We start from the raw sequence: 24,107 nt of genomic DNA, 5'->3' as shown, positions 1-24,107 counted from the left end.
CTTCACGGCTTCACGTCCACAGTTCCACGGTATATCAGCTACGATTTTAATTTTTCACGGCTCATAAAACAAAAAAATGGACCCACGTCTTCACGTCTCAGCTACGATTTAATTTTTCACGGCTCACAAAACAAAAAAAAATGAACCCACGTCTTCACGTCTCAGCTACGATTTAATTTTTGTTACGGCTTCACGTCCACAGTTCCGCGGTATATTAAATCGACAAGCAATTCCCTCTAAATCGAAGATCGAACAGCATAGACGTGTGAAGTATATACTTACTGAATATTCATCCACGCATTTCCAAGATAGTATCTGTTGACCATGAAAGTGAATGGGCTTGAGCAGACCGAGGCGAGAATTGAAGCACTCGAAGCCGAGAACGCAGAGTTAAGAGCAACGCTGGAAGCCGTGAGGGTTCAATTATCAATATACGAGAGCTTGATTGAATACCCGAGGTGTATCCACAGGTTCCACAACTTCGAAGAAAATAACCGGATTCGCCAGCCAAAAAAAAATCCCGCTCCCACGAAACAGTCACCGCCACAAAGTTAATTCCTCAGAAAAATGATTATGCAGGAGAAGAATCCATTTCTGTATCGAGATGGACGACTGTAAGCTTTTATCACAGCGAGCAAAGCCGAGGCTAAGACTCAGTGAAGGCTACCTGGCTTACAGAGGGCTCGACCTTAGAAAGGACTCGAGAGATTAAGATGCAGAGAGAATAACTGTTCAAGAAATCTCTTAACCTCGCTCTGATACCATAAAAGAATGTTGAATGAATTAATTTCGAATGAGCAAACAGCTCAATCATAATACAGAGATATTTACAATAATAGAAACATCAGGTTTCTATGTAGAATATAGAAACACTCAGTTTCATCTAAGAAACTGCTAAAAGAATACAAATAGCAACAGCTAAAAGGAATGAGCATTAAATGCTAAATAGGAATATTCTAAATAGGAATATTCTAATACTACATATAACTCATGATCATGAGATACTTTTATATGTGTGATGCTATTTTGTATTGGTTCTCCACATTTGAGTCCTTGAATGGACAATTATCAGGGATCAGCAGGATTTGGTATCACCTTTGATGTATCATTTCTATTTGACATCATATATATCAGTGTTTTCTTCATATTTATGTGCCAATGTGTTTATTTGATGTTGTTATTGCTTTATATGTTTAAAAATCTGAAAAAAATGAATATATTATGCATTATGCTTGCCGATATTTGCCGATATTTTGCCGATATTTTCGCCGATAAGATATTTTCTGGACCCTCGCCGATATTTTCCCAATACCGATATTATCAACACTGAGCTCAATATCTTTTCCAGATTAGCAATCGCATCAGCATTAAAGTAAACTGTAGATAGAACATAAACATAAATCGCTGAAGACAAGCCAAGACAAGAGGACACAAGATGTGGCGCTAGCCAGGGAAAAACCCCAATGTGGGGAAACCCTTGATCAATTCTTCTTATATGTTCTTCAATAGGTCAGCAGAGAGAGAGAGAGAGAGAGAGATAGTACATTTACAACAAAAGTCAACACTTTGACTTATCTAGATAAGAGCATAGATCATCTTTGAGAAGATGATACATGAGATCAGTTCAAGACATGCTGCTTCAACTGATTCTCCAAGGTGACTCCTTCACCTATCATTGTGCTGCATCTTGTCATCATGTTGCACCTCATCGTGCTGCACCATGCAGCACTCATCATCACTATGCTGGACCTCATTACCATGTTGCGCACATCATACTGTTGCACCATGATTGCTTGCAGTGCCATGCAAGCACCATGTCCATGCTGTCCCATCTACCATGCTCCACCATGATTGCATTTGCTACTGTCCCACTGTTTAGGATTGTTGTGCCATGTCATAGCTTGCTGTCCCAAGTACCAAGCTCCAACAAGCACCATGTCCTGCTGCACCACTTACCATGTTGCTGTCCCTTGCAGCACCATGCTGCTATTGCACTGTTTAGAATTGCTAGTGCTGTCCCAATGTGCTTTGGCTGCCACATGTCATTGCTGCTTCTGTGGTTGCTTGATGTCCCATTTGTGTTTGCAGCACCGTGCTTGCTGCTGTCCCATTGTAACCTACAACAACCCAACAATCATGCCCCAAAACATACCTTGAACAACCTTAATGAACTGCGGCCTAGTCAAGGTAGATGGCTGCCTCCTCATGCTGCTGTTCTGAGCATATGGCAGCCCCTAACACTTCCATGCTGGCCTGTTTTGGAGTGGCTAGGCCTGTGGCCTACCACAGACCTCTGTTGCACACTAACAACCTTCCGAAACAGTCTTACCTTACCTTTTGCTGCCCTCAAACAATCCGTAATTCTCCTTTCCAAACTCGGCCTCCCTGCAAGTATGAACAAACCTCATTTAGAATAGCGTATGGCAGTGAATGACTGCGTCTAGGGTATTCTAGGACAACAGCATTAGGCCTGCGTTTAGGCCTCTCCATACAACGTTATGTTCCTCCTTTACTCAGCCTAGGAGCTTGCCCTCTCGGCCCTAGAACCTTGGCCCTCCATCCATCAATTCGGTCACTTGAAGTGGCCTGCGGCTAGGGCATCATGGACCTGTGGCTAGGGCATCATGGATTTGCGGCTAGGGCATCATGTAACCATCCTTGACTGTGGCTAGGTAGGCTTTTAGGACTGCGACTAGGGCAACTTTTAGGATTGCGGCTATGGCAACTTTTAGGACTGCGGCTAGGGTAGCTTGTTTAGCCTCCTTCATAGCTGTGTTAACACTCCTTCCATGACTGCGTTAATGGTAAGGACATCTTCTTTAGGTCAGCATATAGGTCCCTTCCATAACTGCGGTTTGATCTTCGTAAGGGCAGCATAGATCAACCTCCTTTCCTCCTGCGTTTAGGGCTTCCTTTCCTAGATTTCTTATCCACTAAAAAGCCAAAGCGAGTGGAGAGAAATCAAGAGTGAAGTGTGTGTGAAATGACTCTCAAGTCATCTCCTTTTATACTAAAACGTTGAGCACATGTGGGGGTTATTTGGTTCCCAGTCGACCTTGACGAATTGTCTTATAACACAAATAAATTCATAACTCCATGAATACTTATAGGAATTGGATGATCTTTAGATCAATCCTACACCTCTTGATGAGAGGAGTCTAGGAAAAATATCAGCTGCCATAAATAAGATGACCCACATGGAGTTTGGCCCTAGTTGCCAATTTTAACAATATGACAAACCTTGAAGAACAATTCATGGAGTTTAATTGGCAAAGTCAACACTATAAGTTATATTCTGCTGAAAGTTTGACCCTTGAGAAGAATCAATTACAATTAATAAAAAGGGCCAAGAAATATAACTAAACATATGACAATAGAAGCAAGGAAAATATATTACCAGGATGCATACAGATTTATGTTAAACAATCGGGTCAAAGACTTCAAATTATAATGCAAAAAATACAAAGGAACCTCACTCAAAGTATGGACAAAGTCAAACCCCTAAAAAGAGATATGCTTCATGCCACCATAGAAGCGTGCTCAACTAGAGAATCCTATTTAGTATTTACTATGCTTTGAGGACAAATCATTCTTTAAGATGGTGGCAATGTTATAAACATGATAATAATAAAAATTAATAAAAAATAATAAATATAATTAAAGTTAATGAAAGGTCAAAGGGCACATACTCTTTCACCTCGTGACTAGTGAATGCTTGTAAGTAGAGCATCACGAGGCTCATTGTAAAATCGTTCTTGTTCATCCTGTCAATGAATGTATAATATTCTGTCTACAAGTAATAAACAGGGACAGTTTAATACACCATGATACCTAGGATGCTAAAGCGATAGAGGAGGGTGGCATGTTTGGTTAAACTAGTGATGATTGCCTGTTTTAATTTGCTGCTTAAAAGGTATCCTCATAAACACAACCTTTGGACAACAGGAACTTTAGAAGTGTTTGCTCAATATGGATCATTGTCTAGGTGAATACTTTCTTCAATACAAGGTGACAACAACATGATGTAGCATTGATTGTCAGTTCCAGATCCATTGAAGGAGAAGAGTAACAGATGGTTTTCATTCACTGTACAATAGATTCTGGAGATACAATAATTACCAAGTCTTCTACCTAGAAAATCAATTAGTGTCACAACTGGTTACCCGATGCTTTGGTGGATGTTGGTGGTCGGTTCCAGATCCATTGAAGGAGAAGAGCAACAGATGGTTTTTATTCGCTGTACAATAGATTCTGGAGATACAATAATTACCAAGTCTTCTACGTAGAAAATCAATTAGTGTCGCAACTGGTTACCCATATGCTTTGGTGGATGTTGGTGGACCCATATGCAGTCTTTGTATGGTTATAATCATTTTGCCAAATTTGTAATTATTATTTGTCAACTTCCTTTCTAAATATTTTTGGATCCTTTCTATCAAAGGGCAGAGGGGGAGGGAATCTTATTTAATAACATGAAAATAATGTTGATGTAATAAGGGTGAATGTCGGTGGATCCATATGCAGTATTTAGATAGTTATAATCATTTTGTCAAATTTGTAATTATTATTTGTCATCTTCTTTTCTAAAAGTTTTTGGATCCTTTCTATCAAATGGCAGAGGGGGTGGGAATCTATCTTAATAACATGAAAATAATGTTGGAAGAATCACTGCACCTCTATGGAATCCATAATTTCCACCCTGGGGATCCTAGTTACTGGTTTGAAACGTTTACCACCACCTGCGGGTTTTGGTGTAACGAAAAATCACTACATGGTATCAGAGCTATTTGAGGGCCGCATCCGTTGGTGATCCAAATCTGAAGCCGGTAGAACTGCATCCGACTGCCATTTCCTAGATCTACTGTTTCTGACTACTTTTGGGCCGAGAGGTCTGTTCTATTGTGTTAGGAGCATCTGTTCCAGTGAGGAATCCCTTTCGTCTCACGCGAAAAGGTTTCTGGTAGCCCTAGCTACATCATTTTTAAGATCTGGAGGTATACAGTGTTTATTTGCAGTTTCTAGTTATTTTCTCTTTGTATATTTCGGTTTATTTAGCTCTTTATTTTTTTTATTACCGGATCTATACCTTTCATTTCTGCGTATGCTCTTTGCCCCGCGACTCTGTGCGATCTGGGCAAATCAGAAACATAAAGGAAGGATTTTTCTCATGCGTATGCTCTTTTCTGCCGTGCCTTAGTGTGATCTCGGAAAATCAGAAACATTGAGGAAAATATTTAGTTTCTGGCTAAAGCTAACTTCAAGCCGTAAGGTTTGTTTTTTTTTGTATGTCCGTGTTAGGTTCTGTGTTTTTTGTTTTGTAGGGAAAGAAGAGCTTTCTCAAGTAAGCATGCAGCCCAAAGCTTCAGTGACAAAAAAAAAAAAACCCCTTCCTCTTTTCTAAAAATTACCAATCTTTTAATCTAGCTCACTTGGTCTAAAGCTACTTTATGAGAGTAGAGGTCTTGAGTTCAAGTCTTCTTTTTGTTGAGCTAATTAGATTATGTTTGGAAAGGGGGTGGATTTTTTTTAATATAACATTATCATTCATTTCCGCACATTTCCGCACTTCGTCGGCATCTTCATCAACTTTTCTTCAAAAAGCCATAACTTCTTCATCTGGAAGCCGTTTTCATAGTCGTTTTTTTTGAACCAGCCTAATTTTTCGAGATCTTTCCATTGGAACACTTAGTTTCAACATCTATAGCTTCAGTATCTATTAAAATGGAAAGTCCATGCCAAGTTATTCTTGACAGCACCAACTACTTCCAATGGTGGTCCTACATTGTGGATTTACTTAGAAGTAAAGGTCTTTACAGAATAGCTTCAGGGCAAGAAACCAAACCGAAAGATGAAGATAAGGCAGCCAAAGGGGAAAATAGGCAAGATCAAGCACATGGGTTGATAGGGATGTCTATTTCTCGAGACTTTAGATTCCATATCATAGAACTTGATACTCTTGATGAAGCAATGAAACAGACCACTAAAGTTTTTGGAATTGAAAATGAACTTAGAGCCCATCAACTCGAAAATGAGTTGCTTACATTGGACCCCAATAATTTTTCTTTCAATGAAGATTTTTTGTCCAGGTTCAAGACCCTTAGACTTCTCTTGGAAGGTGTTCAGGGTAAGAAAGAAGATGGTAACCTTATGTATTCCATTCTTACTAAGTTGGGACCAGCCTACTTTGTGTTTGTTTCCACCTTCCATTCTACAAGAGAAGCCTTCATTTCTCAAGGACAAGACTACAAGTCCCCTTCCTTTGATTCCTTTTGTGATTCTTTAATAAGAGAACAAGAAAAACTCTTACACCTTGGTCTTCTTAATCTTGGAAACTCTTCTAAGAAAGCCTTAGCCACCCAGCAGCAACCAAATTCAAAGAATCCTAAGAGGTCGTATCCTAAAAAGAATGGTCCTAAACCAAACAAGGGTCCTAAGCAATTTCAGCCTCAAAATGAAAAATCATTTCAACAAAATGATAAGGCAAATAATAACAAAGTGAAGAAGACTGATAGACATTGCCACTTTTGTAATCGAGATGGCCACTTAGAATCCAAATGCTTTAAGAAGATGGAAGCCTTGGAAGCAGCCATGAAGAAGCATAACATCCATTTGGAGCGCTCTTCAACTTCAACTTCATCCTCAGGAATAGCACTTTCTGCATGTGGTTGTGAAACATCTTGGTCTGGATATGCACTAAATGTATCTTCTTCTTCTAATTCTCATGAGTGGCTCATTGATTCTGGAGCTTCTTATCACATGGCCAAAAACAAAGCCATGTTTTCTTCTTTAAATGATTGTAACACCAAAAACATATATGTTGGTGATGATAGATCTCTTAGTGTTGTAGGAACTGGCATTGTTCATATAGACAATGGTCAATTTAATGATGTACTATGTGTTCCAACCTTATCCTACAACCTTCTATCTGTATATCAAATAAATCATTCTGGTGAAGGTAAAATTGTTGAATTTTCACCTCACGATGTTGTAATTAAGGACCTAAGAGATCCTAGACAGATTTTAGCTACTGGCATTACTGATGATTCTAGAAGGTTGTATAAGTTTAACAACTTTGGGTCATCAAATCTTCCCTCGGTATTTGTTGCTCATAATGATGAAGTGAGCAAACTTTGGCATGAGCGATTTGGTCACTTAAACTATTGCTCCCTTCAAAATCTATGTAAAGAAAATATGGTGATAGGTCTTCTAATGGTATCTTGTAGAGATGGTGTTTGTTCCGGATGTGTACTTGGAAAACATCATCGAGATAGTTTTGAAAAACGTGCCTCTTGGCAGCCCGTTTACAGCTTGTGCATAGTGATTTATGTGGTCCACTTCCAGTTGGTTTATTCTCTGGCTACAAGTATTTCTTAACTTTCATTGATGATTTCTCCAGACGCACTTGGGTATACTTCTTAAAACTCAAGAGTGAAGTATTTAACATGTTTTTGGCCTTTAAGGCCTTTGTTGAAAAACAATCTGGACATCAAATTCTAAAGCTAAGATCTGATAATGGCGGAGAATATGTTAACAACAAATTAATCAACTTTTGCGCTGAGAATGGAATTCAAATGCAACGTATTGTTCCATATACTCCACAACAAAATGGTGTAGCTGAAAGGAAGAATCGCACGTTAAAGGAAATGGCTAATTGTTTCAATCTAAAGGACTTAGTCTTAATTTTTGGGCAGAAGCAATTAACTGTGCAAATTACATAATAAATCACACTCCTACTAAGGTTTTAAAGAATATCACTCCAGAAGAAGGATGGAGCTCAATTAAACCAGATGTAAGTCACTTTCATGTTTTTGGAAGTGAAGCATGGGCCCATATTCCAGATGAGAAACATAAAGCTTTAGAACCTAAGAGTGAAAAATGTACTTTTGTCGGATATTCTGAAGATGTCAAAGGATATAAGCTTATTCCACTTAAATCCAAAAATGTTATCATTAGAAGAGATGTAAAGTTTGCTGAAAATATATCGGCCTACGAGCCTAGTTCGGCGGATGTGCCACCTCTCTCTATCTCTTCTACTTTTGAAAATATTTCTTCTTTAGATGATGAAAGTGAGGATGAAAATCCTCCCCCACCTTCTCAGGATCCTTCTTCAGCTCCTCAGCTTCCAAAATGGGTCCGTGCTACTCGGGATGCAACAGGCGCTCTTGTCAGTGATCCCACAGACCAGCGACATACACGTTATCAGTTCGATAGAGCCTCTTCTTTACTGGCTCAAGCTTCAGAGAATTATGATCCTGACACCTTTGCAGAAGCTTCAGGCCATCTAGATTGGGACGCAACTATGAATGAAGAATATCGTTCATTATTGGCAAATGATACATGGGATCTTGTTCCTCTACCAAAGGGTCAAAAACTTGTTAGATGCAAATGGGTTTACAGATATTCTGACACGTAGGAAATAGTTAAGTATAATGTTGATGTAGTAAGGGTCAGCAGGTGACCCAACCTAGTGTAGCCGTTAGTAGATTATGTTAGTGGTGAATAAAGTCATAATGGTCTAAGTTTATTAATTAGAGTTGTGTTATTGTTTTAAAAATTCAGTAGACTTGTTACTCAATTTACGAATAAAAATGTCTCAATCATGTTGTAAAGCTGATTCCAATTATAATAAGGTACTTTCATAATATTTCCTGTGCATATGTTTAGTGTTTTCCAACAAAATATGTTTTCTTTGCCAAGTGCTAGTAGTCTTGATGAAGGTCCTTAATTTGCGACTATGATTACTGTTTTTATATCTATGTTCTGATTTGATTTAGGTTTTCTGCTTCAAAGAACCAAAATAAATTTTGAATTAGTAACCTCTATTTTTATGTAATTTATGGATCAAAACTAGTTTATAAAATCATGTCAGGAGAGTGTTTCACAAGCTAGAAAATAATCTCGCTTTGTTCTATGAGACATGTGAAAATTCAAACTTCATCTACATCCTTGATGAGATTCACGTAAGAAAGATTGATTTGGTTTCAGGTGGCAAAAGTGGAGCTTGCTAGGGAATGCAATTATGAGCTGGAAGCAGCAAACCAAAAACGTTTCCGTGAGCTTTTGTCTGGAGTAGATGGTTTTTATGTGCCTTTGGTCATAGACGAGATTTCCGTCAGGAGAGTTCTGTCCACAGAGCTCGTTACAGGTGTGAACATATTAAAGAATTGTTCCCAATGATAAATATAGTGAACCTTCGATAATTTTGTATAAATGTCTCAAAACCTTTACTCATTACATATACACACAGGAGCAGTTATAGGGACAGTTTTTGTTTTGCTCAATAACATGTAGGTTCATTTTAACATATTCTATCTCTACAAATCACTTGGTGATCATTTTGTGTTATATCATACATTATTGATGATCATTTTCAACTTGATATTTAACTATTTTCTTTAACATATTATGGTTCAGATTTCTGACTAAAAAATAAAATTAGATACCAAAATGACACCTAACAAACAATGTTCATTATATTGGGATTCATTTGAATACTGTTTTTTCCTTCCACTTGATTTTATTTGTAAGATTCTTCCAATTGCTGCTATAGGAGTGTTACAACTTATATTTTTGAGGTTCTATCTTGTGATTTTCATCTCTTTGATAAAGACTTGCTGCTGGTATTCTTGAGCATCAAACCTATTACTACAAAATCTAGCACCATAGTGCAAAGCCCCACTAAGCAATCTAGATCAAGAGCAACGATGGGAGAGTTACTACGCTCACCTCAACAATTACTCCCTTCATTTCTGTGGTCGAATATAATCTCCACAAGGGAGGCTTCCCCAATATATCTAAGGGATTGGGTAACCCAAATGGACTTGGCTAAATACCCCCGAAGGGTTCTAACTTCTACCACAAGATTCACTCAAAGACACATATGTAATGATTAGGGTTTCGGGTGATTTAAGTTGTAATTTCAAGAGAGAAAGTTCAAAGGACCCTATGGCTAAATCTTGAGGGATTAATATGACCTAAAATGTCAAATAGGTTCTGAAACATATGCAATCAAGAAAATACACTGTGTTGCTATAAAATAGGGTTTCAATCAGCACTTTACAGCATGCAAATATTTTATATTGGTAATGAAAAAACAGCCCCAAAATCTGTGATAAACAAATGTAAAATTATGGCTGATCAATGAGTAGACAAGAGAATAAATTACACAATTTTTCAATGGCTAAATAGTAAAGACATATAGCAACAATATAAATCATAGACATCAGCCCTAATTTATGGCTGAAAAATGCATGTAAAATAATATTTTCACTTCTCCAATTAAATGCATGCAAGTTCTAACCCTAGGACAATAAGGCCGAATGCAAATAATGCTGAAACTTTAAAGATGATGATTTCACTATAACTTAACCCTAATTTACTCTAGAAAACATAAAATATAAAAATTTAAGGGTTTTATTTTATTTTATGAGATTTGCAAAAGAGGTAAGACTAGTGCCTCTCTCAATCAAGGGTTAATGCAATCTAAGAGTAAAAATCTATGGAAGAAAATTGTGTTAAAATTGGCACCTTAGGGATGAAGTTCCTTATTTAAAATTTCATTTCTGACAATTTTGGAATGACTTTCTAAAAATAGAAAGTCATGTCTAGCATCTCAAGTATGATTTTCCAAAAACAGTAAATCACCTTGCATCAATTGATAATCAAGTATAGTTGATGGAAAATCACTTAACTTATCATTAATCAATCCTAATAGTTCAATCTCGACTTAATTATCAATATTATTATTACTATTATCCTTTATGATACTATTGTTGAAAATTGATAGCTATGGGATGAATTTACTTGAATAAAATTTCATTTTTGACCTTTCTAAAGTGACTATCTAAAAATAGAAAGTCATGTCTATCTTTGCAACCATGACTTTCCAAAAATAGTAAATCACTTTCCATCAATTCATAATCATATATATACGATGGAAAATCACTTAACTTGTCTTTAATCAATCTCAATTGTTTAATTTTTAACTTAATCATCAAAATTATTATTATTATTACTATTATCCTCTTTATGATATTATTATTAAAAATAAATTCAAGTCTCTCAATCATGAGACTCGATCATGTCATATGTAACTCCCCTCAATTAATGCATATGTTACTCTCTCTCTCTCTTAATGGATTCATTCCTCTCTCTCTTTAATGTGTGAAAATTCCTACACTGAAGGAACCCCTAGTGCAACAAATCTGAATCTACTTCACCTACTTGATTTTTAAATTACATTCATCAAGTTATTCTTCTGAATACTGAAGCAAATTACTTCTGCAGCCTACACTAATTAAATATTTGATCTCATGAAACAGAAAACGGAGCAAAGAACAAGATACATAGGACACTTACTTTTGGACACAATAGTCCCTGGAAAAGCACAATGCGGGAAAGCTAGTGCAGCAGCTCTGAGGGTTTATTATTATGTAGGAGAAATATCTGAATGCAAATCTAGGATGCTCATCTAACAATCCTTTATAGAGAAAATACTGGACAAAAGACTAGTGAAATGATCTCACCCTATCATTGGAGAAATAGTGATTGATCGCCAGCTCTGGGAGGCTCTGCGTCACCCTCTGATGGCCTCTGCTTCAAATTGCGTCACCCTGGGCTGCTTTTGTGTCACCCCTGTTGGGTATTACGTTGCCTCTGCTCTGGATCTTCTGTTGGCTGAGAATTCGACTTTCTTGCCTCCAGTCTCACACCCTGGTTCCTGGCAACTGCAAATCGAATTCCCTTTGCAGAATTTCGAATTCCCCTCACTGACTGTGTTGCCTCTGCGTCAGCACTGTGTAGGCTAGCGTCAACCCTCCTCTGGACGTCTTTCTGTCCTCTCTTAGTCTTGTATTCTCCGGAAAGCCCTTCTCTTGGATTCTCACTGCCCTTCTGCTTCAAAATGATCACCTAGTTCGAATTTTTTAGCTTCCTAGCCCCAGAAATCAAACTCCAGATCAATTTGTTCTCTCCGTGGGTGTTTCTAAATGATCCCCAAGCCTCCTTCTTATACTTTTCCTGTTGAGTCTTCAACGGCTGAGATTAAGTCTCTAATCAACGACTAAGATTAAAACATGACTTGATCCGCCTTTTAGATAATTCTCACCCATATTTTGATTAATACAATTTCCCTAAGTTTAGACTTAGGAACTCTGTTAAAAATATTAATTATTTTAATAAAATACAATTTTGGTGTAATTTCACTGAACGGTTTCTGGGTTCTTTAGAACTCATGTGCCTTAGCCTCTCCACCAATTTTCAAGGCTAGAGTACATCCGATGCTATAAAAAACTAACATAATGCTCTTGTGCATCTCTTACACTCTCTTACAGACTCATCATAAAAAGATTCCTCTTACACCTCTTTAACACATAAGTTACACATCTCTCATAAATGCATAAGTTACACTCCTCCCCTTTATGACATAAGTTACACTCCTATTTTGGCATATGCAACTCCTCCTCAAGCCGTAAGAGTTACTTCCTCATGAATTCGACTTCCTTGCTCTTCGTATATATTCGTGCCTCTCATCCTCACTTGACACACTTACTTGTGCTTGTGAGAGGAGAAGTAAAACTTGAGAAAGAGAGAGTTGGAGAGTCTAGAGGAAGATTGAGTGAGAGAGATAGAGTCTTGAAGAGCAAGAGCAGATCTTGGAGAGCTAAATTGATTCAATGTTTGCATCAGCTGCTACTGTCAGAGATCTTCAGATTTGGGTGAACTTCTTCATTTTCTCATTGTACTTTGTATCTTTGCTGAACAATTGATTTCTAATAGAAGAAGAGTCTGGTTGGGTTTTCCCCTTGTGGGTTTTGCCCTGGTCATTGACTTAACTTCTTTGTGTCTCATTGAATTCTTGATTATCTTCAATTGTGCATATGGTTTATATTTTATCTACAGTTACTTAACTTATTTTGTAGCATAAAGAAGTTCCGGATTTAAGTGATTGTAACAACATAGGGCATCAAAATTTTAACAACTATTATTTTATTATTAAAAGGAAATTCATGGCTCTAAATCATGGCACTCAATAATGTCATATGCAACTCCCCTCAATTAATGCATATGTTACGTTCTTTCACTTAATAGATAAATTACACTCTCTCTTACGCTCTCATTAAAAGCATGGCATATTCCTTTTACACACTCATTAAAACATGTCATAAAAGATTCCTCTTACGCACCCTTTAATGCATATGTTACATTCTGTCCTTTATGGCATAAGTTATTAAGGCACGTGTTGCTCTCCTTTATGGCATAAGTTACTAAGGCATGCATACCTCCTTAATGGCATGGGTTACAATGGCATGTGTTCCTCCCTAAATGGCATATGTAACTCCCCAGGGCATGTGTATTTCTCCTTCTTTATGACCAGAATTTGTTGCTCCTCCTATATATATGTATCTCATATCATTTCATTCTCACTACTTGTGCATTGTGAAAGAAGAATTCGAACTTGAGAGAGAGAGTTGGAGAAACTTGAAGAAGATTGTGAGAGAGAGAGACTTGGAGAGTAAGAGCAGAACTTTAAGGTTGTTTTAGTGTTTGCATCAACTACTATTGCCAATTATCTTCATGCTTCAACTTCTTTAGATTTGGGTGAACTTACTCATTCTCTTGATCTCTCATTGTACTTTGTATTTCTGCTGAACAATTGATATCTAATAGAAGAAGAATTTGGTTGGGTTTTCCCCTTGTGGGTTTTGCCCTAGTCATTGGACCAAATTTCTCTGTGTCTTATCTTGTTCTTGGTTGTCTTCAATTTTATATTCTATATACAATTGCTTAAATAATGTTGCAGCAAAAAGAAGTTTTTGAATAACAAATTGTTACAACATAGAACATCAAAATTTCAACAAATTGATGGAAGTGATTTCAAGGATAACGAGGAAGACAAACTTGTGTTTGTCACACCCTTAAACTGCTAGGAGAATATTGAGCATTTCAGGACCGATCTTATGGCATTAAAGCAAAATATCCAAATAGTACAAGACACCGTCTTGCAGTAGAACAATAAAATTGAGGAGCTTAGAGTGGTTTGTGCCGAGTCAACGACCAAGCTGTCTAGCGTTGAGGGATGGCTAAAGTTCCTAGAAAGGAAACAAGAGGAGTGCGTTTGGGAGTTCCAGAGCATCCCTCTTCAGGAGTGTATAGATAGGGCTTACAACACTACCAACCCACCTCTATACAATTGGGAGAGAGGGGCAAAGTTTTCGAGATGGATCATGTTGGTTGACCAGGCCTAGTAGCATGAGTTGACCATCAAGTAACATCAGCATGGTAGACTTATTCCATGCACAAATATTTATGCACTTGATAATGAGTTGGTATCCTATTGATGGGGCGATTCTTGGGAGGATATCTTTGACCAAGAGTATAGCATAGCTGGAGCCTGTTGAGCAATCAATGCTAGTAGGATTAGGGTTAGATTTCTCTTCCTTGATAATTACTTGTGAATTATGTTGGCTTCTTTTACTTATTTGTTATATTATCTTTCATCAGACAATTACCAAACTATGTGTGCATGAAAATCACAAAAGACAAGACACAAGATGTAGGCACTCTGCCAGGGAAAAACCCCTATCTAGGGGAAAACCCAGTCAAAATCTCTTCCTTCAATAGTTTACCTTGAGACTCTTCAACCTAGACAAAGACCTCCTCCACACCAAGCTAACCTCTTCTTTTTCGATCCAACCTTCGACCTATTAGTAGCAACACTTCAACCCTAGCAACTTCGACTTGGCAGCTTTCGACATCAGTAGTAGCTTCGACTTGGCAGCTTTCGACATCAACAACAACTTTGACTTGGCAGCGTCCGACATCAGCAACAACTTCGACTTTCCAGCATCAACAGCAACTTCGACCTTGATAAGGAGACTTCGATGGCCTAAACCAGCCCACACGAGAGAGAGAGACACCAAAACTTAGATTTTCTTCTTCCCTTCCTTCTTGACCAAACTCACACTCCTTTTAGCCCCTTCCTTCAACTTCACATTTTTAGCTTCCAGCTTCCATCTTTAGATATTGAACTATGCTTGAGAGAGTGCGATGCTCCAAATGAAGTCGAACTGCCTTGTATATTTAGCCTTCCAATGAGGTCGAATTGCCTTCCTTGAGGCCAACTTAATCTTCTTTTGGCCGACTTGGCGTGGAGGTTACCTAATTCATTTTTGACTCAAAAATAATTCTTTTTACATCGTTCGAAAGCGCAAGAAGGGTCTTATAAAATATACAATGATTCTAATGACTCTTTATTAATCTTAGAAATCCACAATGGGGATTTTAACTAGTAAAATGATGACTCAAGCATGAAACCCATGCTTATTGTAACAATAATAAAAATTCTTTTGACAAATACATTTTATGAAGACCGAACCTAGTTACATTTTTCAACACTCCCTCTTAACTAGGGAGGTATTCATACGAAAGATCTCAAACTATATGAACTATGAAGAGTTTAGGCACCACAATGCCATGGACTAGATTCTTGACTAGGGCAATCTATCCAAGGTCTCTCAATAGTTTAGGCACCACAATGCCACAGATTAGATTTCTGACTAGGGCAATCTATCCAAGTGGGACTAAGATCGGTTAAAGCTTTCAGCCTGTCTAGGCACCATCATGCTTACTTACTAACCATCAACCCAGGGATCTAGGTGCGTATCCGAGGTCAGAGCTCTATAACCAATGCCACCCTCCCTACTTTGGGAACTAGACATCAACACATAATGTCGGCCATATGTCCTCCTAGGCAATGTCTCACACACAAAGCCTCAACTTCTTGATTATTCCAATTGGTAACAAATCCAATCACACAGATCGACACCAAATCCCTCCCTATCAAACTGATTGACAACTCTAGGCACGTAGAACATGCTATCAAACTTCCAAGAGATTTACTTGTACAAACACAACCCCAATCAGTAACAAACTTTCAAATGTATATAAATAGATACAAATCTCCTTGTGGCAACAATGGGACAAAGGCTGACCTGGTGATTGGAGGAAGTACCTATCTAGGTCAAGAAGTCTTGGATTGTCTCATGAAACTATTGAAGGAAGAGTTCTTGACTGGGTTTACCTCTAGAGTGGGGCTTTTCCTTGGCTGTCCGTCTATATCTGGTGTACCTAATCTTTATATGGTTTTAATAATTGCTTGATGAACTAAAGAGGAACACAAAAGATAATAAGCAAATAAGAATTACACAAGTAATTATCAAGTATAAGAAAATCTTTCTACCTTTTTGCTATTCTAACATCGACCATCTTTTGCATTTTATGGTACATTACCTGTTGAGAGTGGCCAAATTATGCTTTTTTACTTTCTTTTTAACTGCATCAACCTCTGGGTCATCGTTCGAGGCCTGACCCAAAGTGTGGGCAAGGGGTAGGGGAGTTTAACTCCTTGTGGACCTGTTGACCACTACGTGTCAACGACCCATAGCAGTACACCCCCTTTTTTTCGCAAAAAGGTAGCGCTTGATCGACGAGTCCATGCCGTTCGACTATCATCATCAGCCTGATTGTGTTATTTTGTAAACCTAGTCTGCATGTGTAAATGTGTAAATAATCTCAGCAGATCTGTGTCATGTATGCAATTCCCTAGGTGAACCTAATTTTCTAGTGATGATCTACGTTCCGGAAGGTTTTTTGTCTCACCGATCCATGATCGGCAGAGTTTTCCTTCAGCCTAACCCCAAAGTTGGAATGGATTTTGTCATTCGAATCTTAAGGGAGTCCTAGTGTGCTAGATCGAGTCTATGTCAAAGTGTTTTGGGAATAAGCCTAACTATTTGGTTAGGTTATTTTATTACAAATTGCTTGATTTGCTGGATTATATTTGTGTCACGAGACTCGGTAGTCTATTAGGGTCTATGTCAAATGGGTTTTCCCCCTTGAGATGTAAAAATGTAAACGTCATGATGTAAAGTGTCTTGAGGGTTAGAAAAATATTTTATCCCTTCATAAGTCCTAGGTCCTAGGTATTTTTAAATTTTCCAAAGGCTAAATTCGATGGTCCTTTAAAAAATTAAATTTAAAAGGGTCCAGGGACTAAGGTAAATGATTATTTTGTTAATATTATGCCCTTGGTCCCTAGGGTTAAGTCAAAGTCAAAATTTTGAGGAAATTAATTCAAAAATTAAATTTTTGAATTAATTAAATTGCATTTAAATGATAATTTCGAATTTCCTCATTATTTTAATTTCGACTGATGAGATTAAAAGATTTTTGATCCTCATCAATGGTCGAGATCGCTTTGACAAGGATCACTCGAACTAGCCGTTGGGAAATTTTTCTTTAAATAGGAGGTTAGTGGTCAGTTGAGATCATTCGATCTGAGTCTTGTGCTAAAGAAAGCTCTCTTGTCCGTCTTCTCTCTTCCCTAGCTGCCATTGTTTCCCTATTAACCTTGATCCCCCTGATGCTGCCACAACTCCCTGCGTGCAGTTCTCCTTCACTCACTGCCTCTCCACGCCGTCCACGCTGCCTCCATCGCTCAGTCTTCTTCAAGCTTCACTGCTAGGTCCCCTCACGCAGCACTTGCAGAGATTATCTCTGCGTATTCCTTCATCTCCACACAACCTTTGAAACCCTCCTCACGCTGTCATCCTCGCCTTCATTCCACTGATCCGAGTTACCACCATACCCCTGCGGATTTCTTCACTTGCAATCGCAATCCCTTATGCGATTTCTCCCATTTCCTCCTCAGTTGTCATCCTCTGCCTGTGGGTCTCTCCTCACAGTGGCTTCTCCGTCTATTCTAACTATTGCTTCATTGCTGACTGCCTTTCCCCCTCCCATAGCATTCACCTGATTCACGGCTCATCCTCTCTCTCGCATTTCTACCGTCGAGCTTCTCTTCTCACCTGCAAGCCTGCTGCACGATAACAACTCAAAACATTTCGATTTTCTTCATTGTCATATATTTGATACGACTAGGTTTTAGGCTTAGAGTTAGATTCATTTTATTTATTGATTTTGTTTAAGTTAGGTTTTAGTTCAGGCTTTGGTTATTTTTTTAGTTTTAGAATTAGACTTTTATTTATTTACTTATGATTTTATTTAGCTTAAGGTCTAGTTTTATTTTTAGATATATTTAAGTTTAGCTTTGTTTTATTTTGATTTTGATTAAATCTAAAATATAAAAATAAAATAAAAAAAAAGCTAGATTTATTTTGTTTCATCTTGATTTTCAAAAAATAAAAATAAAATATTAAAAAATCATAAAAGATTTTAGGGTTTTGGTTTTGATTTAAATCAAAAAATTAAAAAAAAAATATATAAAATATTTAAAAATTAAAATTTTTTTGAAAGAAATTTTTTTCGTGGTATTCTACATAGCTTAATGTGCTTAGATTTTATCTGAAGATTAGCTATCTGAAAGTGGGGATTCATTTTATGAACTGGTTAGCATTTTGTGGTCATTCAAAGTATTCTATCTTTTGAAAATTTAATTGCTGGAGCTTTGCTAAGTTATTAAAATTGATCGTGGTTGCTTGAATGTTTTAATGCTCATCGTATGCTAGATATTTCAGTAAATATTTTCAAGCAATTGTTGAAATATTTGTTCGTATTTATATTTCCTAAGCAGCGAATCAATTATTCGATTTCCACTTCATCTAGCAAAGGCACTGGTACTAAACATTTAAAGATCTAATCAAGTTTTAAAATCAATAAAGTGCTTGTTTCCCTCGCTGTGTCTCCCAAGCCAGTTGATTACCAGTTGGTATTCTTTTATCCTATAGGGTCTACTCCCCTTAGCTTAGGGAGACGGCTTAAACAGAGAGATCGGGGATCAGGGTGATAGCCCCCGGTCTGAGCGTTGTCGTGCTGCCTTGACACTCTGCGCGACAACATTTTTGGTGCCGTTGCCGGGGATACTTTATTCTCGGCGTTTCAACAACATTTCCTCATTCATCTTCTCATTTGTCATCTTTTCATTTGAGCCGACAACGATAACATTTTTTGGTGTCGTTGCGGGGGACCGATTTATTGGGCCTGGGCTTTATGACATTTATCTTTCTATCATTCATTTGAGACCGGCAAAGTCAACATTTTTTGGCACATCTCATTTTTCCGCCATTCATTAGCCTGTCAAGCATCTAGCCTTTCCTGACGTCATTTGATCTTTTCATCGCCCTATCTTTCGTCATTTCGTTAATCGTACCTTTAGCACCTGGGCACTTCGGTTCATTTCTTGTCTGGGTGGTGACTCCATTTCTTCCATTTATTATTTCCCAGACAAGAAGCCCTCTCTTATATCTGGTTGTTTGTTGCCTTTTGGATTCTAGAGTTAAATTCGTGTTCAAATGGCGACTCTACTTCTTTCATCTCTTGATTTTCTTGAGTAAAGGTCTCTCTCTATCATCCATTTAGTCCCTCATTATTCATCATGGATTATTTGTTTGCCTCATGTCATTTTACTGATGTTCTCCATGATATTTCGGAAGTGGCCATTCATAAATTGTCTTTATTCTCGGGTGGTGATGCAGTCGCTGTTCGAAAACATTTATGCAGGTTTACTCGTATAATGCTCATATATTGCAGTTCTCCTCAGTATAATCATGAAGATGTCAAAATGTGTCTATTTGCCTTTTCTTTGGAGGGTGATGCTTTGAATTGGTTTAATAATTGTCCTGAAGGTTCTTTCGCTTCTTTACAAGACATCGTCAATGCTTTTAAAGATAGATATGGTTATCAAGATAGCTCGCCTTGTGCCCCTAAAATTATGCAATAGAATGAAAGTGATTTTGTGAAGGATCCAACTATCGATGAAAGATTTAAAGACAATTCTCCATGTTAGAATGCGCCATCCACTTGTACTGTTACAGATCAAATCCATGACAGTGTCGACAATGAAAGGCAAAATGATAAGCAAATTATAGAAGAACTAAAGCAGCTGGTTAAAGACATGCAGTTCAGTCAAACACAGCTGGTAAAAAATATGGAGCTTAATCAAGAAAAATTTGTAATTGATTATGTCAAAGATATGAGAACCTTATACACCCACCTGGAAAAACGTGATAAGGAAATGGAAATCATGAGAATTAAACACTCTGATCATGTAATCGACATGAAAAGTCAGCATGCTAAGGAAATGGAAACCATGAGAGCTAATCATGACAGGGAAATTAATTCTATGCAAAACAAATTATTAGCCCTAGAGGAAAATATGACCATCATGAGACTCGATTATAATAATCAGTTGGCTACCATGCAAGCAAATCATAAGAAAGAGATAAACTCTATGCAACATTGCTTGATGACCATAAAGGCAAAGGACGACAAAGTAATAAAAGATATGGAAGCTAGTCAGATATGTCTTCAGAATAAGTTATTGACCATGGAGGAAGACCATGCCAGGGAAATCAGTACTATGAAGGTTGAACACTCTAGCTAGATGGATGCCATAACGATACAGGTACAGAAATTTCAGCATCAGTCAGAGGATGAAAGAAACAAGGAGATGTCAATAGATCAGAAGCCTCATTATCTGCTGCAAAAAACTCCATCTTATTATGAGGAGGTCATTGAAAAGTGGTTAATTGAAGGTGACCTGGATAAAACAAAAAACGATAAAGATCAGATGCAAAATGAAGAAAGACATGTCACACATATCTTACATACTTCATCCAAGAGTTTCGAAGCAGAATGTTCCACATCATTAGTGATACAGCCTACCACGAAGAAAAAACGCAAGAGAAAGAGTGATAAAAAGATTTGATGCATCAGATGGCCGCGAGAAACTTAATTTCCGGATAGGAAAAGGTCCTACCATATGGAGGATTGGACATGGCACATCCGAGAAACAATCGATAGATTTGCCTGAAAGCAGGCAAATGCTCAATATACACTATATTGAATGCATTAGATGCCATGGGGCATCCTCTGTATTTCTAACCCTACTCCCTGTCTTTTCAGCATTTCATTTCTGTTTTAGGATTAGATTTACTTTTCATGTTACTAGATAGTTAATAAATGAAGAGCTTATATCTTTCTTGTGCTTAATGTCATATGATGATTTTTGGATGGATGCTACTTATGTTTTGTTGTGTGTTGCGTGGATGCAGATTCTGGATTCTCACATTCCTACAATGCAACAACGTGTCCCCAAGTAGAGCCAGATGTTGACCACTACGTGTCAATGACCCATAACAGTACATCCCATTTTTTTCGCAAAAGGGTAGCGCTTGATCGACGAGTCCATGCCATTCGACTATCATCATCAGCCTGATCGTGTTGTTTTGTAAACCCAATTTGCATGTGTAAATGTGTAAATAATCTCAGCAGATCTGTGTCATGTATGTAATTGCCTAGGTGAACCTAATTTTATAGTGATGATCTACGTTCCGGAAGGTTTTTTGTCTCACCAATCCATGATCGACAGAGTTTTCCTTCAGCCTAACCCCAAAGCCGGAGTGGATTTTGTCATTAGAATCTTAGGGGAGTCCTAGTGTGCTAGATCGAGTCTATGTAAAAGTGATTTGGGAATAATCCTAACTATTTGGTTAGGTTATTTTATTACAAATTGCTTGATCTGTTGGATTATATTTGTGTTGTGAGACTGGATAAACTATGAGGGTCTATGTCAAATGGGTTTTCCCCCTTGAGATGTAAAAATGTAAAAATTATGATGTAAAGTGTCTTGAGGGTTAAAAAAATATTTTATCCCCTCATAAGTCCTAGTTCCTAGGTATTTTTAAATTTTCCAAAGGCTAAATTCGATGGTCCTTTAAAAAATTATTTTTTAAAGGGTCTAGGGACTAAGGTTAAATGATTATTTTGCTAAATTTTATGCCCTTGGTCCCTAGGGTTAAATCAAAGTCAAAATTTTGAGGAAATTAATTCAAAAATTAAAATTTTGAATTAATTAAATTGCATTTAAATGATAATTTCGAATTTCCTCATTATTTTAATTTCGACGGATGAGATTAAAAGATTTTTGATCCTCGTCAACGGTCGAGATCGTTCTGACAAGGATCACTTGAACTAGCCGTTGGGAAATTTTTCTTTAAATAGGAGGTTAGTGGTCAGTTGAGATCATTCGATCTGAGTCTTGTGCTAAAGAAAGCTCTCTTGTAGTCATTTTTCATGTGCAATAAAGAAAGACTTTGGGGTTGAAATCTTGCTGGTATTACTCTTTTGGAAATGTTGTAAGATGTTTTATTTCTGTGCATAAATTTAATTTCAGCCATTGATGATAACGTGATGAAGAGTGATTTTAAACACATGTATCTTGTTTAGTCACTAGGGTTTGAATGGTAGTTAAATTTATGAATATGATGGCAGGTATCTCCATTTGATCTGGATTTTAGTATCGTTTTCTCCCTCTTTGTTAATGGTTGAAGTAAGTTGTGCAGGAAAATCTTGATTTCAAGATCATCGGGCGTTTGGGGAAGTTCTCGGCTGAACCAGCCAACTCCGGAAGAAGCATTTTCTGAAGAACCCAACTAGTTTTGATCCTGGGCTTATCATTAGAACTTTTCTGATGAATGCATGAAGGGTTTTTTGAAGCACCTCATACTAAATTTAAAATTTTAAAAATATTTCTGTGGCATACTGACAAATCTAGCTATTTAGAGCTTTCAAACTGTGAATATTGTAATTATTTAGCTGGTTTTTGGGTTTTTAATATGATCCTTGCATATATTGTTTTTGGGTGTTTGTTTTGTCAGTGCAGGTTGCAGATCTGAAGTGGAGATTCTAGTTTGAAGCCAGATCTAGGCCCTGGAGGGTAAGATCTGACCTCAGAATCAGCTCTTGCAGGGGCATTTGTTTCAGATCTGCAAAATTTCGTGGGGTTTTCAGTCCGAAGCAGCTGATCTCTAAATTAAGTTTTCTGAAAAGGTTCAAGGTTTTCCAGGCCATCTGTCTGCTGCTGCTTGGGGTTTCATTGATAAATCCGAAGTACAAGTGTGAAGTTTGTTTTCTGGAATTTGGGATATTTTTCTGAGGATTTCAAAATTGTTTTTATCATTCTGGAAGACTTCGGAATTTTTCTTTGCTGCTATAGCCACCCTCAATCGCTGCTCCAGCTGCAAAAAACACATCAGGAAAGGCAACTCCCTCTTCTCCAACCGCTGCCCACATCCCTCTCTGCCTGTGTCCTGTTCTATCCTCCCATAACCCTCACGCAGTCATTGTTGCTCCTCAAAGCTAGCGTGCTGCCATCCCTACGTCCATTCTTCAGCTCCCACTTCCGAAACCCTCAGCTCACTCCACGTGATCTGCCTCAAACCCTCCTGCTCCTCACGTTGTTCCTCTGCGGTTTCCCTTCCAGCGTCCCCTGCTAGCCCTTACGCAGCTCTTCTCTCATCGCTACAACCTCAACCCGCTTTCTTCTCCGTCTTCTCTCTTCCCTAGCTGCCATTGTTTCCCTATTAACCTTGATCCCCCTCATGCTGCCACAACTCCCTGCGTGCAGTTCTCCTTCACTCACTGCCTCTCCACGCCGTCCACGCTGCCTCCATCGCTCAGTCTTCTTCAAACTTCACTGCTAGGTCCCCTCACGCAGCACCTGCAGAGATTATCCCTGCGTATTCCCTCATCTCCACACAGCCTTTGAAACCCTCCTCACGCTGCCATCCTTGCCTTCATTCCACTGATCCGAGTTACCACCATACCCCTGCGGATTTCTTCACCTGCAATCGCAATCCCTTATGTGATTTCTCCCATTTCCTCCTCAGCCGTCATCCTCTGCCTGTGGGTCTCTCCTTGCAGTGGCTTCTCCGTCTGGTCTAACCATCGCTCCATTGCTAATTGCCTTTCCCGCTCCTGCAGCATTCACCTGATGCACGACTCATCCTCTCCTTCGCATTTCTACCGTCGAGCTTCTCTTCTCACCTGCAAGCCTGCTGCACGATAACAACTCAAAACATTTCGATTTTCTTCATTGTCATATATTTGATATGACTAGGTTTTAGGCTTAGAGTTAGTTTCATTTTATTTATTGATTTTGTTTAAGTTAGGTTTTAGTTCAGGCTTTGGTTATTTTTTCAGTTTTAGAATTAGACTTTTATTTATTTACTTTTGATTTTATTTAGCTTAAGTTCTAGTTTTATTTTTAGATATATTTAAGTTTAGCTTTGTTTTATTTTGATTTTGAT

General features: G+C 37.9%; 1 protein-coding gene across 1 annotated transcript in view; it reads left to right on the top strand.

The window, feature by feature from the left end:
- Window positions 1–24,107, top strand: part of ABC1 (ABC transporter 1) — a 260,843-nt gene that overhangs the window by 115,634 nt on the left and 121,102 nt on the right. The window contains exon 5 of the mRNA XM_089449129.1: window positions 8,986–9,145. Coding sequence (XP_089305255.1) covers window positions 8,986–9,145 — 160 coding nt within the window. The remainder of the gene's footprint in view (window positions 1–8,985; window positions 9,146–24,107) is intronic.

Source organism: Pinus tabuliformis, chromosome 7 (assembly GCF_031772625.1).
Source record: "Pinus tabuliformis cultivar Carrire ecotype Pingquan chromosome 7, CPIR1, whole genome shotgun sequence".
Lineage (NCBI taxonomy): Eukaryota > Viridiplantae > Streptophyta > Pinopsida > Pinales > Pinaceae > Pinus > Pinus tabuliformis.
This window is presented reverse-complemented; position numbering and strand designations above follow the sequence as displayed.